At 41.8% G+C, this 13579-nt stretch overlaps 1 protein-coding gene across 3 annotated transcripts in view; it reads right to left on the minus strand.

Moving 5' to 3' along the window:
- Positions 1-7332, minus strand: part of HTR7 (5-hydroxytryptamine receptor 7) — a 34528-nt gene extending 27196 nt beyond the window's left edge. For all 3 annotated transcript variants that reach the window (XM_015633185.3, XM_015633188.3, XM_015633187.3), the window contains exon 1: positions 6554-7332. In XM_015633185.3, coding sequence (XP_015488671.1) covers positions 6554-7080 — 527 coding nt within the window. In that variant the 5' untranslated portion in view covers positions 7081-7332. The remainder of the gene's footprint in view (positions 1-6553) is intronic.
- Between the last annotated feature and the right edge of the window lie 6247 nt (positions 7333-13579).

The raw sequence follows: 13579 nt of genomic DNA on the forward strand, positions 1-13579 counted from the left end.
TTTAAATGTCTCTAGAGTGCCCTGCTTGGCAAAAATGCAAATTAATGTCCCCTTACCTCTGACTTATCAGGCTCCTTTGAAATGTCTGGGTGAACCCCCAAGAATTAGAGACCCCAAAATCACTTCTGAAAACTCATCCAGTGTTAAACCCTGGTAGGAGCAAACAGAAGATAGTTTCAAATGTTGGGGGGGAAATACAACATCCAGTTTCAAGAAAAGGCATTCAGGTAAATGTGGGTAAATTCAGGTTTAATCTCAAATTTCCTGCTACTCTCTGAACTATAACTCCCCATTGATGCACCTTGAAAAATTACCAATTGCAGGCTCCTTTCCACTGCCACCTCTAGGTTATCTTGCTTCTCCACACTTTGTGACTCCTTTTCAGTAACATTGCTTAAATGCATCCAGTACAGAACAGCAAGAGAATAACCAATCCACAGATTCCTTTTCTATTACATCTTTTAGCTTCTCAAATTTGGTCAGCATCTACTGTGCAGACATAAGACATACCCAGCAAACTCCAGATCCTATGCCTCTTTCCTCTGTAAAAGGACAAAACTCCTACTCATTTTGATGTTAAAACTTTTTTCCTGCTTCAAGTTTTGACAAAATAGTTCATCTGTTTCATAAAGTATCTTTTTTTTTTTGTTAATTCCCACCTGCTTATTTTGCATCTGGCAGTGTGTTCATGAAGCATAGTGTCTCTGCAAAGATGTAATAAAACAATACTTGTGGCTAAGACCTGATTACTCTGTAAGTGTACCTCTTTCAGGCTGCCTATGTGACACAGGAAAAGATACCCAAGGGTGTCACAGAAAGGTACCTAAAGAAATGGGATTGTGTTAATGCAATACAACTGCCCAGATTAATTTACTCTTTTGGCGTGGGTTCTCAGTGACAGATAAATACTGCACTGTCTTATAGTACTTTATGCATCCAACTTCCAATTGAACTTCATCTCTGAAATTCAGACCAAAAATATATTTTGTACCTTTTTTGCAACATAAATAATGATATGGAGATTGCGTAAGCATTCAGCAATAAATTCTCTGCAAAAGAAAGAAACTACATCAGGTTAAGGAACATTCTTTAAATAGACTACATTAGAAAATCTACATGGAAAGGAGTAAGACCAAACCTGTTCTTTTTCACTTCAGTTTATCAGTTCTGTCTGTGTCTTTCGTAAGCTAGACAAGTTATTTACAGGCTCAGAAAGACTACTGTTGTTTATCAGGCTAAACAATGGAAAAAAAGGCTCTTGTCAGGGTGGCTGTTGTTAGCAATTAGCTGCCATACTGATCTCAAAACTTTCTTCTGCAATATAGCCCTTAACTGCAATAATTTTATCACACACTTTTTCTACAATCCCTTTTAAGTTTTTCCTCATTTCTCAGTTATTTCTGTGTAAATATATATATATATATGTATAACAAAATCTCATGAGTGGCACTACTGGTTGCTGCCTATGTTTATTCTAGATGTAAAATATGTATTACATAGAGGATTTTTTCATAGCTATTTCTGCATATGTATTCTACATGGATTTTGTGAATGATCTGAGCAGGGTTGGCAGAACAGACTGCTGCCTTTTCCACCCATGGCACTGAGGCAGAAAATATCAGCATACCAAATAAGAAACCACACAGGACTACTAGATACCATTAGATTTAGCAAATTGCTGACAGTCTTCAGGTCATATTATCATCTTGGGATGTAGGTAGAATTTAGACATCTTGATTCTATTGAAAGCGCTTGAATCTTTATTTAAGTTTTGCTCCAAATTCTTCCTTTGAGGAAATTTGAGGTCTGCACAATTTCTAGACATGGGATGAGGACTCAAGAAGCCAGTGAACTTTTGGACACATTCTAAGAAGTATAAGTACTCATACTTGGAGTATGGCAACACAGGCAGGGAGAGAGGGCTGATCTTTCTGTATAAAAATCTCAGGATCAACAAAAAGGCACATTTTGCATTTTTCTATTTGCATAAAAATTCTAAATTCTCATCAATTTAATGGAAGCCTGGAATACTCGTGAATTGTTGGCCAAGATACAGACTGGAAAAGTTCCCAAAAAAGTGTTTCATTACTGGTGTGGGTGTGGAGAAAGTGTTATAATTCTTCAACTGTATCTGAGTGGTTATGTTTCTTTATCACTTTCTAAGCCAAAGAACTATTTTTAAATTGAATTAAAAATTGCTACTTATGCAGTTATCCTGTGGATACTCTCCAAAACAGCATTTCTGTAGCTATCTTGGGTCAGAACAGCATGATGAATCAGCATGAAAACAATACCGCTTCAAATATAATCAATTCCCTTTATTTGTTCATTCACTACTAAAATAAGGTTTGTATCCATCCCTCATTATTCACTCCTAATGTTTTCTCACTCTTAATTGTAAAGAATGTAAAGGAACTGTGATGTGATATAATCTATTTAATTCAGAACCAAAAAAGTGGAGCCTTAAGAGCAACAGAGAAAAAAAAAATATCCAAACACACTAATAGGAAATTCTTAAAGAAGACTACTGTTCAATTATCCTGCAAAAGTCTCTGTATCTCCTACCTTTCTACAGAGCTAATACTCATATCACGGATGGAAAGAATAACAAAGGTAATCATTGACTGAGTATCAATTTTTCTTGCTGTTTAATCCTTAAATTACTTTTATAATCCATTATAAATCCATTGGATTACAAAATTTGAAATGGCAGAAATACTCTTGTCTCTCTTGTTTTATCTGTTTTTTAGTTTCTCTGGTTTAGTTCTGGTAGACCTGCCTGTAAGCAGATAGCCCTTTTCCAAAGTGGGGGCATAAATATGATAGGGATGCCTACAAATTATGTTCCTCTCAGGTCACTCTGATAAAGATCTGTGAAGGATTTTATGTCATGAAACAAAAGATATGATCTGAAAAAAAGCATAATAGTCCAAATCTTGGTAACTTCAAGGACATATTCTCATGATCTCTGCAAATTTAGATCTTCGTGGATAATCAAACGACCTTTCCAACCTAGCTGCTTCCTTGTGCACCCCATGCAAAGTTAGATATCCCCATCATAGCACACTAACATCTTCTTTGCACCCTTATTTACCTAACTTAGAATAGAAACAATTTAAAAAGTATGAGAGGTGCTTGGTGTGTCTAACTAAGAAAAAAATACAAGGTTTTCCAACAAAATTAAACCAGCCCATTTGTATACCCCATGCTAAAATTCTTCTTTCAGAAGCTGATATACTCAGCTAAAAAACACATCCACCACTAAGGGCTGTGCAGCAAAATCTCTTTGTGAGCAATAGGTTTGCCAGCTGCTGGCATTTCAAGGCTCTCAGTGTCATAAGCTGAGCAGCACATATTTGTGCAAGAGAAACAAACAAAAAAGCCTTTTCAATTTACTCATTTTATCCTTCTTGGTAGCTCCTCAAAGCCTCTGTTTTACTAACTTACTTGTTTGTTTAATAAAAGGTATTATTTCTCTTTCTAAACCCTGCCTAACAGTTTGTAACCAATTTGGTTGACATTAATTCAGTAGTAATATTCTTTCAACTATTAACCTGATTCTCATATCTGCTTCAGGAAGAGCCTATAGATTTAAAAAATTTTAAAAGAGACAGATTATTTATTGTCTCTGCACCTCTTGCAATAACCTCATCTTTTAGTCCAGGAAAGATGTTACTGGATCACACCAAAGGTTTCCTATAGTGCCCTAAAGAACCAGGTGACAGTGCAATTCCTAATTATGTTTCAAAAATGTTTCTTTTTCCTCTCTTAACCCTTCTTCCTAAACAAATGTCTCCAACGTAGCCTCAGGATCTTCAAGATTTAAGTACATCTAAATGCCCCTGAGGATAGTGGCCAGCTTGAAGGGTAGTGAATTTCACTCACTTTCTCTGCTTCTGGAATTTCTGATTGAAATTTCCTGGTCCTGTATTTGTATTAGTTGCCCTGAGATAGTAAGACTAGTAAGGGAGGTATCATCGGTAATTTTCTCCTACATAACAGAAAACACAGAAGCGTTTTCACCAAAGCCTTGGAAAAATGGACCTTGTAAAAATCTGTCCCTCTAATGCACTGTATACATTGTGACCTGCAGCTCCTGTACCACCAACAAAACTTCAACTTGGACGTATGTGTTTTCAAAGATAAATTTTCCTCAGTAATCATTCAAGGATTTCCTAACTAAGTACATGTAAGAACAACTGCTGATATGACAGCATAATTACCATCAATGTTAAACTGGCAACATTTCATCATTCACATTTGATTTTCATAATGCCTCCCTGGTTTGAATATTTTGTACATATGCACAATTCAAAGATTTCTTAATATCCAAAACTAATCTTTGGCCTGGCTTAGCAGTGTTACAGCAGTATAAGATTGTTTTTAAATAGGATTAAAAATAATGGAGTTTTTTTAATTCTTTATTGCCAAGTAGTTGAGACATTTTGTTAATGAATTGCTGCCTTGTCTCCTTTTATTTATGATACCTACTATCTCAACTACATAATGGATTTGGGTGACAGAGGTTAAGCATCATAAGTCACAGAATTTTAATTTCAAATAGGTAGTAGACAACAGTATAATGAATTATGAAGAGATGATGTTCAATAAACATTCAGCGAAAGAAGTAAGAACACAAAGACAAGAGAATAATTCCAGTTTAAATCAGCACTAGCTGGTGAAAAGCTGTCATTTACAAGAGGTTATATTCTTTCTCAATACAGAGATATATCTCTTGTTATTATTTTAGGGGGAGAGGGGAGTGGAGGGAGAACTGAGAGAAGACAAGAAGAGATGAAGTCACCAGTGTGACCAGTTCAGTCAAGGCCCCTGTTCAGTACACAGCAGTGACCTCAAATGTTAAACTAAGAAATAGAAAAGAGTGAAAGCTCAGTGCTACAGTGTGAATCATCACACATCCTTAAGAAAACTTAATTATGTCAACCTGTTTCCAAAAGGTTAGTAGAAATGGAGATGGAGAGCTGAGAGGTGGACATAAGAACTAGGAATATAAATACTTCTTGGGGAGAGAGTGTAAAAATGAAATCACCCATCTTACAAGGAGTATAGAAAAGCAGAGAATAGCATTGGGAACGTAGATAAGCCTGTTCATACTCTCTCGCAATACAGGAATTAAGTTAAAAAATTAACTTAGATAAGTTAAAATTAAGCAAATGTCAATGTTACAGCAATAAAAAAAAAAAAAACAACACCAAAAAAAACTAACAAAAACATTAAACGGTTTGATATTGTCAAAGTGTATGTGGATTTCATTGCTACGAGATGCTTTGCAGCATTCAGATAACTGCTGGCCAATAAAGAAGTCACAAAATAAAGAGTCCTGGAGAAGAGGACACTTGTACAGAAATTAAAGTTCTGAAATTAATACAAACTGTGATGCTCCCTGATACAAAACAACCTCCATTTACTATAGGAATCTCTTTTGAAAGACTGTTGCTTTACAGAAATCTAATGCAGAGTTTTTCTTAAAACTTTCTGAAGTAAACAGCAAGGATGCTGTTAGATATCAGAGTTGGTAAACTACTTCTAAAATGTAGTTACAAAGTTTTTCCATTTCAGCCAATTGTGTGGAGTTGTAATGAAAAGTTACCTTCTAGCTGTTCAAATTCTTGGCATAGAATTTAGGCTGTGGAAAAGGGAAGCTACAGGCTGCAACTTATTTTAGAATAGAACCTGCATGAAATAAAGGAATCTGTCAGCTTTCCTCTGAATGTGGGCTCTTTGGTATGGTTTTTACACCAGAACTGAACACCTAAGATATTCTTCTGCAGGGTGTAAACACCTCCTTGTCGCTCCAGTGACTGTATCTTTTGGAAGAAGCTAAATGTCAACGAACATAACTTATTTTTTAAGACAGCAGGTGAAAAATTTTAAAAAGCAAACGTTTGAAAGCAATTTTTCCTTCAAACAAAACATTATTTGTCAAAAATTAAATTGAGCTATTCTGGGATTGTCCTAGAATAACAATAAAACCTTAGTAAGCTAGAATTACTGCACCTTCTCTGATCTGGTAAAACTCCACTGAACCCAGTGAGGTTGCACTGTCATCAGCTTCAAAAGAATCAGCTCAAATCTACCTGTGCCATAAAGCAGTTTAAAGACATACGTTCCAAATTTTTAAAGCAGCTGAAAATGCCCTATCACTTTGCATAAAGCCATGGTAAACGTTGACAGCTTAGGTCCGGTTTTGCTTTGACACCTTGGCTCCCGAGCGACAGCAAAGAAGTTACCCAGAGGGATAACCAGGCACCTGGGCTGGCATACGGGCGGCAGCTCACCCTGCTCCGGCGGGCTCCTTCGAACAGAGAGGCTGCGGGCTGGCACTCGCCTCGCTCCCTGCTCTGAGCACGGCTCATTTCCGAGGGACCCGGAGGAGGAGGCAGGAGACCGCTGGTGGGACCGCTCGCTGCGGCTCCCCCGCGCCGGGGCCGGCGGCCGTCCTGGGCGCCCGGGGCTGCAGGCAGCGGCGCGGGGCCGGTCCCCCGGAGCGGCGGGAGGCCAGGGCAAGCCTCGGGGCGCCGGGCTCTCTCACCTGTCGATACTTATCACACAGAGGGTCATGATGGAGGCCGTGCAGCACATGACATCCATGGCGATGAAGACGTTGCAGAAGAGGCGCCCGAAGATCCACTCGCCGCCGATAAGGTCGGTGACGCTGACGAAGGGCATGACGGCCAGGGCCACCGAGAGATCGGCCAGGGCCAGCGAGACGATGAGATAGTTGGAGGGCTGCCGCAGCTTCTTCACGAAGCAGACGGAGATCACCACCAGGCAGTTGCCGGCGATGGTCAGCAGGGTGATGAGGCAGAGCACGGCCCCGATGAGAACTTTCTCCGCGCTGCCGTAGCTGAGGATCTGCTCCCCGCACTGGGAGTCGTTGGCGGGTTGGGGGCTCGCCGTGGGCAGCGCCGTCGGGGGGGGCGACGGGCCGAGCTTCGCCAGGCTGCGCGGGGGCCAGGAGCCGGCGATCATCCTGCCGCCGCTCAGCGCCCGCGGCTCCTCCAGGACCAGGGCCCGGAGGTTACCGTAGAGGTGGCTGCCGTTGAGGGCGAGCACCATGGTGGCGTGAGCAGCCCATGAAGCCTCGCCGCCCGTTCTCCGGCTGTCCCCGGAGCCGGGATGCTCGGGCTCCTCCTCGGGCTCCCGGCGCCGCCCGCCCCCTCGCAGCCGGCCGATCGGCCCGTGGGGGCCCAGCCTTCAACTTCCCCCGGGGCAGCCGAGCTCGCCCACGGCGCATCCCGGGCGGCAGTGGGGTGGGCACGGCGCTACCGCCCCCCAGCCCGCGGGCAGAGGGGCGGGCGGGGGCGGCGGCCGCTCCCTCCCACCCGCGCCCACCGCCCGCTCCCACCCGCGGCTGCTTTCCGAAGGCGACAGGCGGTGGGATGGGAACCGCTCCGCCTCCCTCTCCTTCCTGTCCTCTGAGCTGCAGGTGGGGGTGCGCCCCTTCCCCGCAGTCCGGGGAGCCGCTTCCTCCTGCGGCTTCTCCTTCGCGGCCGCCCCAAGCGAGGGTCGCTCTGGGAACCCCCTGTAAATGTGTATATGTGCACATGTATGTACCCAGGTCTCACCCGGGAAGCTGCAGGAGGGTGGCCGCGGCTGGCGCAGAGGCGACTACAGGCGGAGCTGCCCCGGCCAGAGCGGGGCACGAACCTGTTTCTCGGTTTGCCGGCTCCGGCACAGCCCTGAGGCACGTCCGTGCAGAAGGATTCGAGCCGGCAGGACCCCGGCTGTGCCTGGAGAGTTGATAGTGGCCGCTTTCTGAAGATCTATCTTCAACAACATGGCCAGCACTGAAGCACTTCTCTGTGTATAGCCTGAAGATTCTTCTTCATATTTAGTTGATGTGAATACCATCACCTATATTTTCTCATTTACTAATATTTTTATACCCTGATTTTAAATTTACTCAGTGTTCCATGTGTAATTCCTTCAGTTAAGCTAAAACCAACAATCTCCCATCGCTTGAATTACCTGCTTTTCTTGTAGGTTCCCTGGACTCTTAGATACAAACCAACTTCTGGAACTCCCTAGCATTCTCAATTCTCCAAGTCCTATTCTTGCCTCCAAGTGAGGTGAAAACTAACTGTTTGAATTGTGAATTGTCCATGGGATGCCAGCAGGAGATCACTCCCCTTGGTATAGTAACATGCCAGACAAATATGACTGAAAACAAGAAATACCTTCTCCTGAGTGTCCCTCACATTTTCAACATGAGACAGAAGCCAGATGAACCAGAGAAAGAGATGAAATGAAAAGCGTTGGTCCCAGATGTTTCAATAACCATGAGGTTTAAATGAGGGGAGATCTTGCAACAATATAGCAAGTTTTATTTAAGTATGCACAGGACAGGGAAGAACTGTTTGTATGGCTCAGTAGTAAGAAAGGCTGCAGGATAGTTGCACATTATACCAACTTAAAAATCTGCTTTGAAGACAAACCTAATAAGTATCCAGTTATTGTGGAAAAAAAAACCCAAAACGCTCAGCTGACAGTCTTACGGACTGGTGAAACACAAATCCATAGCAACTGAGACTTCCATACTTGACTCACAGAATGTCTTGGTTTTAATGAAATCTTCCAGTCTGTCAGAATCTCCTGTTTTCTCCATCTTCTTCCTGTTGGAACATGCGCTTTCCAACATGCATGACTCTGCACTGGCCCATATGTACGTATGAGCATGTACGGGACTGAGAGGTTGGGCTCAGCTGTGCCTGACACAGATTGAGCACAGGCAGAGCCTCCTGTGGTCAGAAATGAAGGATTTGGTAGTTCACTTGCTGCCCCTCCCTACCACCCCCACATCTTGATTTGATTCAGATAATAAAATAATCAATGGTAAGCTTTTTCCCATTCAGTCAGGTGTTTTCCTACACTTTGTTAGTTGCTTTATTGTGTCCAAACACAACAAAAGCAATAAAATCACAAAATAAAAATCCCTGTTTAACCACCTAAAATGTGTAAATGAGCCTTGAGCTTCAGGTGGGTTACCCCACCAGGTGATAAACCAAGTCTTTTGTCCTCCTCAGTTAAGCAAATATTAGGAAGAAAAAGGTCTTTAAAAATGGCAAGGACATATTTAGATATGTTAAAACATTAAGGCAAAATTTGGAGAGAGAATGTTTCCTTATTGGTTAAACATATTTTTTAAAAATACTGTCTGAAGTACTAAGCTAAGGAGTTAGGAACTTATTAAATTTTGTTCAAAATACATTCTTATCACAAAAGCTGATAAAGTTGTACAGTTTAATACTCCCAGTAAAAGCAATTTTTCAGTCACTTAAAATGTCACTAAGGCAGAGCAAATTATAATCTGGTGCTTCCTGCAAATGTGTTAACACAGTTCATTAAATCAGTCATTCTTCTTGACAGCTTTTTAATACACTTCTGGGATGTGACTCTCTAAATGTTCTCAGTGGATAATACACAGGATCATTTGTATGTACTCCTACCCATTCCAACCCAAAAGTAGGACTGAACATTGTCTTTTGTTCTGTATCTTGGCAAGACAAAGCAGCTGACACCTCCCTAAAATATGTTCCTTGAAAGCTTTTTACTAGGACACACCTAAAATAACTTCCAGTTTCCCAGGATGGGCTGATTCTGGTGAGCTGCTTTCCATGAGGGTTTAGAGGGTTTCACGTGGCCAGTGTCTGGAAAAGCAAAGAGAATCAATCATTTCATGAGATGACATCTATTCTAGGTACTTAAAATAACAATACAATACATGAAAGTAGGACTTGATCTTTCCAAGGGTACATTCCACTTTTGTCTTCAGTGATCCTGTTTAAAAATTCTAACATGTTGTTCCAGACAGCATACAGAAGTGAAACAAATGTCCAATTAGGTGTCAAGAATAACAAGCTGACATTTGTTCTCTACCCAATAAATTACTTTTTCACCTTCCATTAGGTTTAAAAAAATATCATCAAATCATTTTTCTGGCTGGGCTTAGTAAAATACTGTTCTTTGAGTAATTTAGACTCTCTATGCATAAAAGCCTATTAATATTTCCATATACCTCCAATTCTGTGCTGAGTCCTTTGTCCTCCATTCTTTCTGCACTTAGTGAAGTTAAACTGTTTTGTTAATACTTGATAATGTACTTTATTTGTAAGTCTCACCCTTGGTATTTTACTGTTGTTATATAGAAAAATTTCAGATTCTAAAAATAAAGAAAAATTTAAAAGAACTTTTTACTTTGATTTTTTTTTCCCTCTCCCAAAGTAGTTAACTCCTTTGTTTAAATTTTTCCCCTCCTCCAGAAACAGTGCCAATCACATAACATCTTCAGCACCTGTTATTCATACTAAGTGTATACTATACCAGTGGCAACCAATTTTTTGCCCCCATGTTAGTGAGATAAGGTAAGACAGGTCATTAGGGCTAGCCAAGGAAACAGAGTTTCCCAAGCACATGCTGATTTAGTGAGACCAGACTGTATCTATCAAAGTGCTTGTGTTGAAAAACCTCGCACTATATCCTGGATCCTTCATCCCTCCCTGGAGGACTTAATGCTTGCAGACAGCAGGTCTGTGCTAACTTGGAGGATCCTGACTGAAATGGGTCAAAGAATGCAGTGCAAGAGCTTCAGCAGCAGAGGAGAAAATGCTGACAGCCCAGCATGGTAACACCTTCCCTCACACAGCTGCCTCTAGAAAACAACAGCCCTGCCCATCTTAGCTTTAAAAGTTGAAGGCACTGCTACACTCCCCTTCTTAAACCATTCAGTATTGTATACATGGCAGGAGGGTAACATGAGTATGCAATGCAATAAATAAACAGATCAGAAATTTTTCTTGTTTCTTTGTTCTTATCATCCCCTTTTTTGTTCCTCCTTGCCTGAGAGAGCTTATCTCCTTGAACTGTTGTTTTCATTTGTCTGTTGTCTTCTTTTCTTTTCTCTTTTCTTTTCTCTTTTCTCTTTTCTTTTCTTTTTTCTTTCTTATTAACCAATATAAGATTGGTGAGGACCAGATGTTGGGAGCAATAAATATAGGTATATATTTCTTCTGCCTTGGGGAAATATGTTGTCAAAACATTTAGAATATTTTATCAGAGACTGACTAGAGGTATTACTGAAACCTCGATTTTTATTCCCAGCATGTGCTGTTTAGCAAATAACACTCTTGTCTAACTACTAGCAAATATGTTGCAGCTGCACTTTTCTTTTCTGTCTTTTCTTGTCTTTGTGAAGATAAATCATCATCAGTCTGTGGCAGTAAAACAGAGAGGTAACTAGTCCCATATTTGGCTTTTCTTACCATTGTCAAAATAAATACTTGCATCTGTGCAACTTAAATATGAAATTATGTCTTCCCTTTTTTGGAACCAGCAAATACTAACAACAGCAAGCTGGCATCTGAAAAGAAAATGAACAATTAAGATGACACATGCTTAAAACTCTGTATCACTCAAAATGAGAGTTCCCAACTCTGAAAACTCCATCTGTACCTTTACACAGGAGTCTATTGAGGTTATGAGGTTATGACAAAAGCGACTGTGCCATTCATGTTACTGAGTTGCTGAGACAGATAGTAATAAATAAAATCTTAGCATCCTAAAAGTGAAAAATTCAGAATTAAAGCAAAAAATGAGCTGCCCATTGAAAAAAACTATTAGAAGAATTGTGACAGTTTCTGCATTAAAATTTAGTGAAAGGACTGTCTTGAAGTCTAAGTGCATTGAGAAAGAAACACTTGGAGTGAGATCTGTTTTCACTGAGAACTTCAGGACAGCAATGAAACAAAGCATGTTAGAAGCTTGCAGCTTGACAGTGAGGACTATAAGGAAGTTCTAAGCAGACTACTGAGGATGACATAAATAAAAGCAGTAATATCTAAATAATAACATAGGAAATAAGCCTGTGCACTGTTTTGAGTACATGACTTGTGATACCTAAAAGTGTTTTTTGTACTCAGATTCTTACATCATTACAGCAAATAGGGCTCTGCAGATCTTCTGCATGAAGTTCTGGTTAAATGTCCTCCATTTTAAGTGCCTCAAAGAAAGGTTTCTTCTGCTTGTATATTGCCAAACATGCAGGCTGCTTAATCCTCTTTGGTATCTCTGAACACTGCTGCAGTAGAGCCATTCAGAAATGACTGATACATGCTTCTGGATCACTTTTTACAGTCATTAAGACAAATCGAGTTACATCAAACATTGAGCCAAAGAAAACCTGGAATAATATCTTGAGCTGTTCCATTTTCACACACATTAAAGAAAAACCTTGGCAGTGCCATTCAGGCTAGGCTGCTTGTTCAAATGGCTGGCAGAGATCATCTGCTGATCTGATCTGATCTAACAGGCAAGCACCTTACATATGCAGATGGACTAAAACAGAACATCTTTACTGAATTATCTTAACCTAATACAGTCAAGAAAAAGATGCTGCCATAGATGTGGCATGAACAAAGATGGTTTACCAGCTGGGGGTTTTTACCCCTTTCAGAGCGATGAGGTTTTTTCCTGCCATACAGATGTGGGAGCTGTTTTCTACTGACCCTCAAAGATGCTTCAACACTTAGCCCAGCGTCTGCAGCTTCTCTGCTACCACCATCCCAGCTATTTGTAACTCATCAGACAGGAGTCCAGAAACACGGCAAGAAGGCACTGCTGTTTCTCAGCCATACTTTGTTAACCAAGTGATCTCGTTGGTAGAAATGAGTCCCAGGTCCCCCCTGCTCCCGTGCACACAGCTGGCACAAGCTGCATCACAGTCAGACCCTATAAGGAGGGATGTTCTGGGTTGGCAGAAGCCTTGGCCTTGATCAGAAGCATTTTTGTGCTATTAAGAATTCAGGGCTCCAGATACTCCACAGACTTCCCCTGGTGAGCATTCAGCTCAATTTGAAGATAGAAAAAGCAAAGAACCCTCCCTCTGGTCTGGCCATCTCAAGTTGGACAGGAATTGCAGACCTGCTGTCTTCAGCAGCTGCTCTAAGTCACAAAAAAAACCTCTTAATGAGAATTTCCATTTCTATTTTACATATTCTGTGCTATTTATCAGCTGTAGAACAATATCTGTACTTTTTGTGGCAGTTCTACACAGTGAACTCGTACCCGGTTTTTGGTCTATGACAATCGTCAGTCCTTTTCCGTGTCAAGGGATAACTTTGACATGGCAGCTCGGAGCTTTGTAGGAAAGAGAGCAACCGTAAAACTTTAAATAGAAGAGATTGGTTTTGACTGCTATTGGCAACGTTCAGATGGAGCCGAAGCAGTTTAACAGAGAATAAACACGCCATCAGAGCAGGGCTACCGCTCCACCTGGTGGGCACCCGGCGGCTCAGAGGGGCGCGGCGAGCCTCGCCCGGCAGGCCCGGGGAATGTCCCTCAGAGCCCGGGGTGCGTGGCTGAGAATGAACCACGGAGGATCTCCTTCAGGGCCCCCGCCTGAGACCCGAGCGATCGCCCCACAGCCTCTCCTGGGCCACAGCAGCCCCGTGGCGAGACACCCGCCTTGCGGAGGGTGCTGCGGGTGGTGCCGGCCCCTCACGGGCGGGACTACATGGCCCAGGCTGCTGCGGGCGGGCGGGAGGGGCGGTGCCGCCGCCGC

Source organism: Parus major, chromosome 6, assembly GCF_001522545.3.
Source record: "Parus major isolate Abel chromosome 6, Parus_major1.1, whole genome shotgun sequence".
Lineage (NCBI taxonomy): Eukaryota > Metazoa > Chordata > Aves > Passeriformes > Paridae > Parus > Parus major.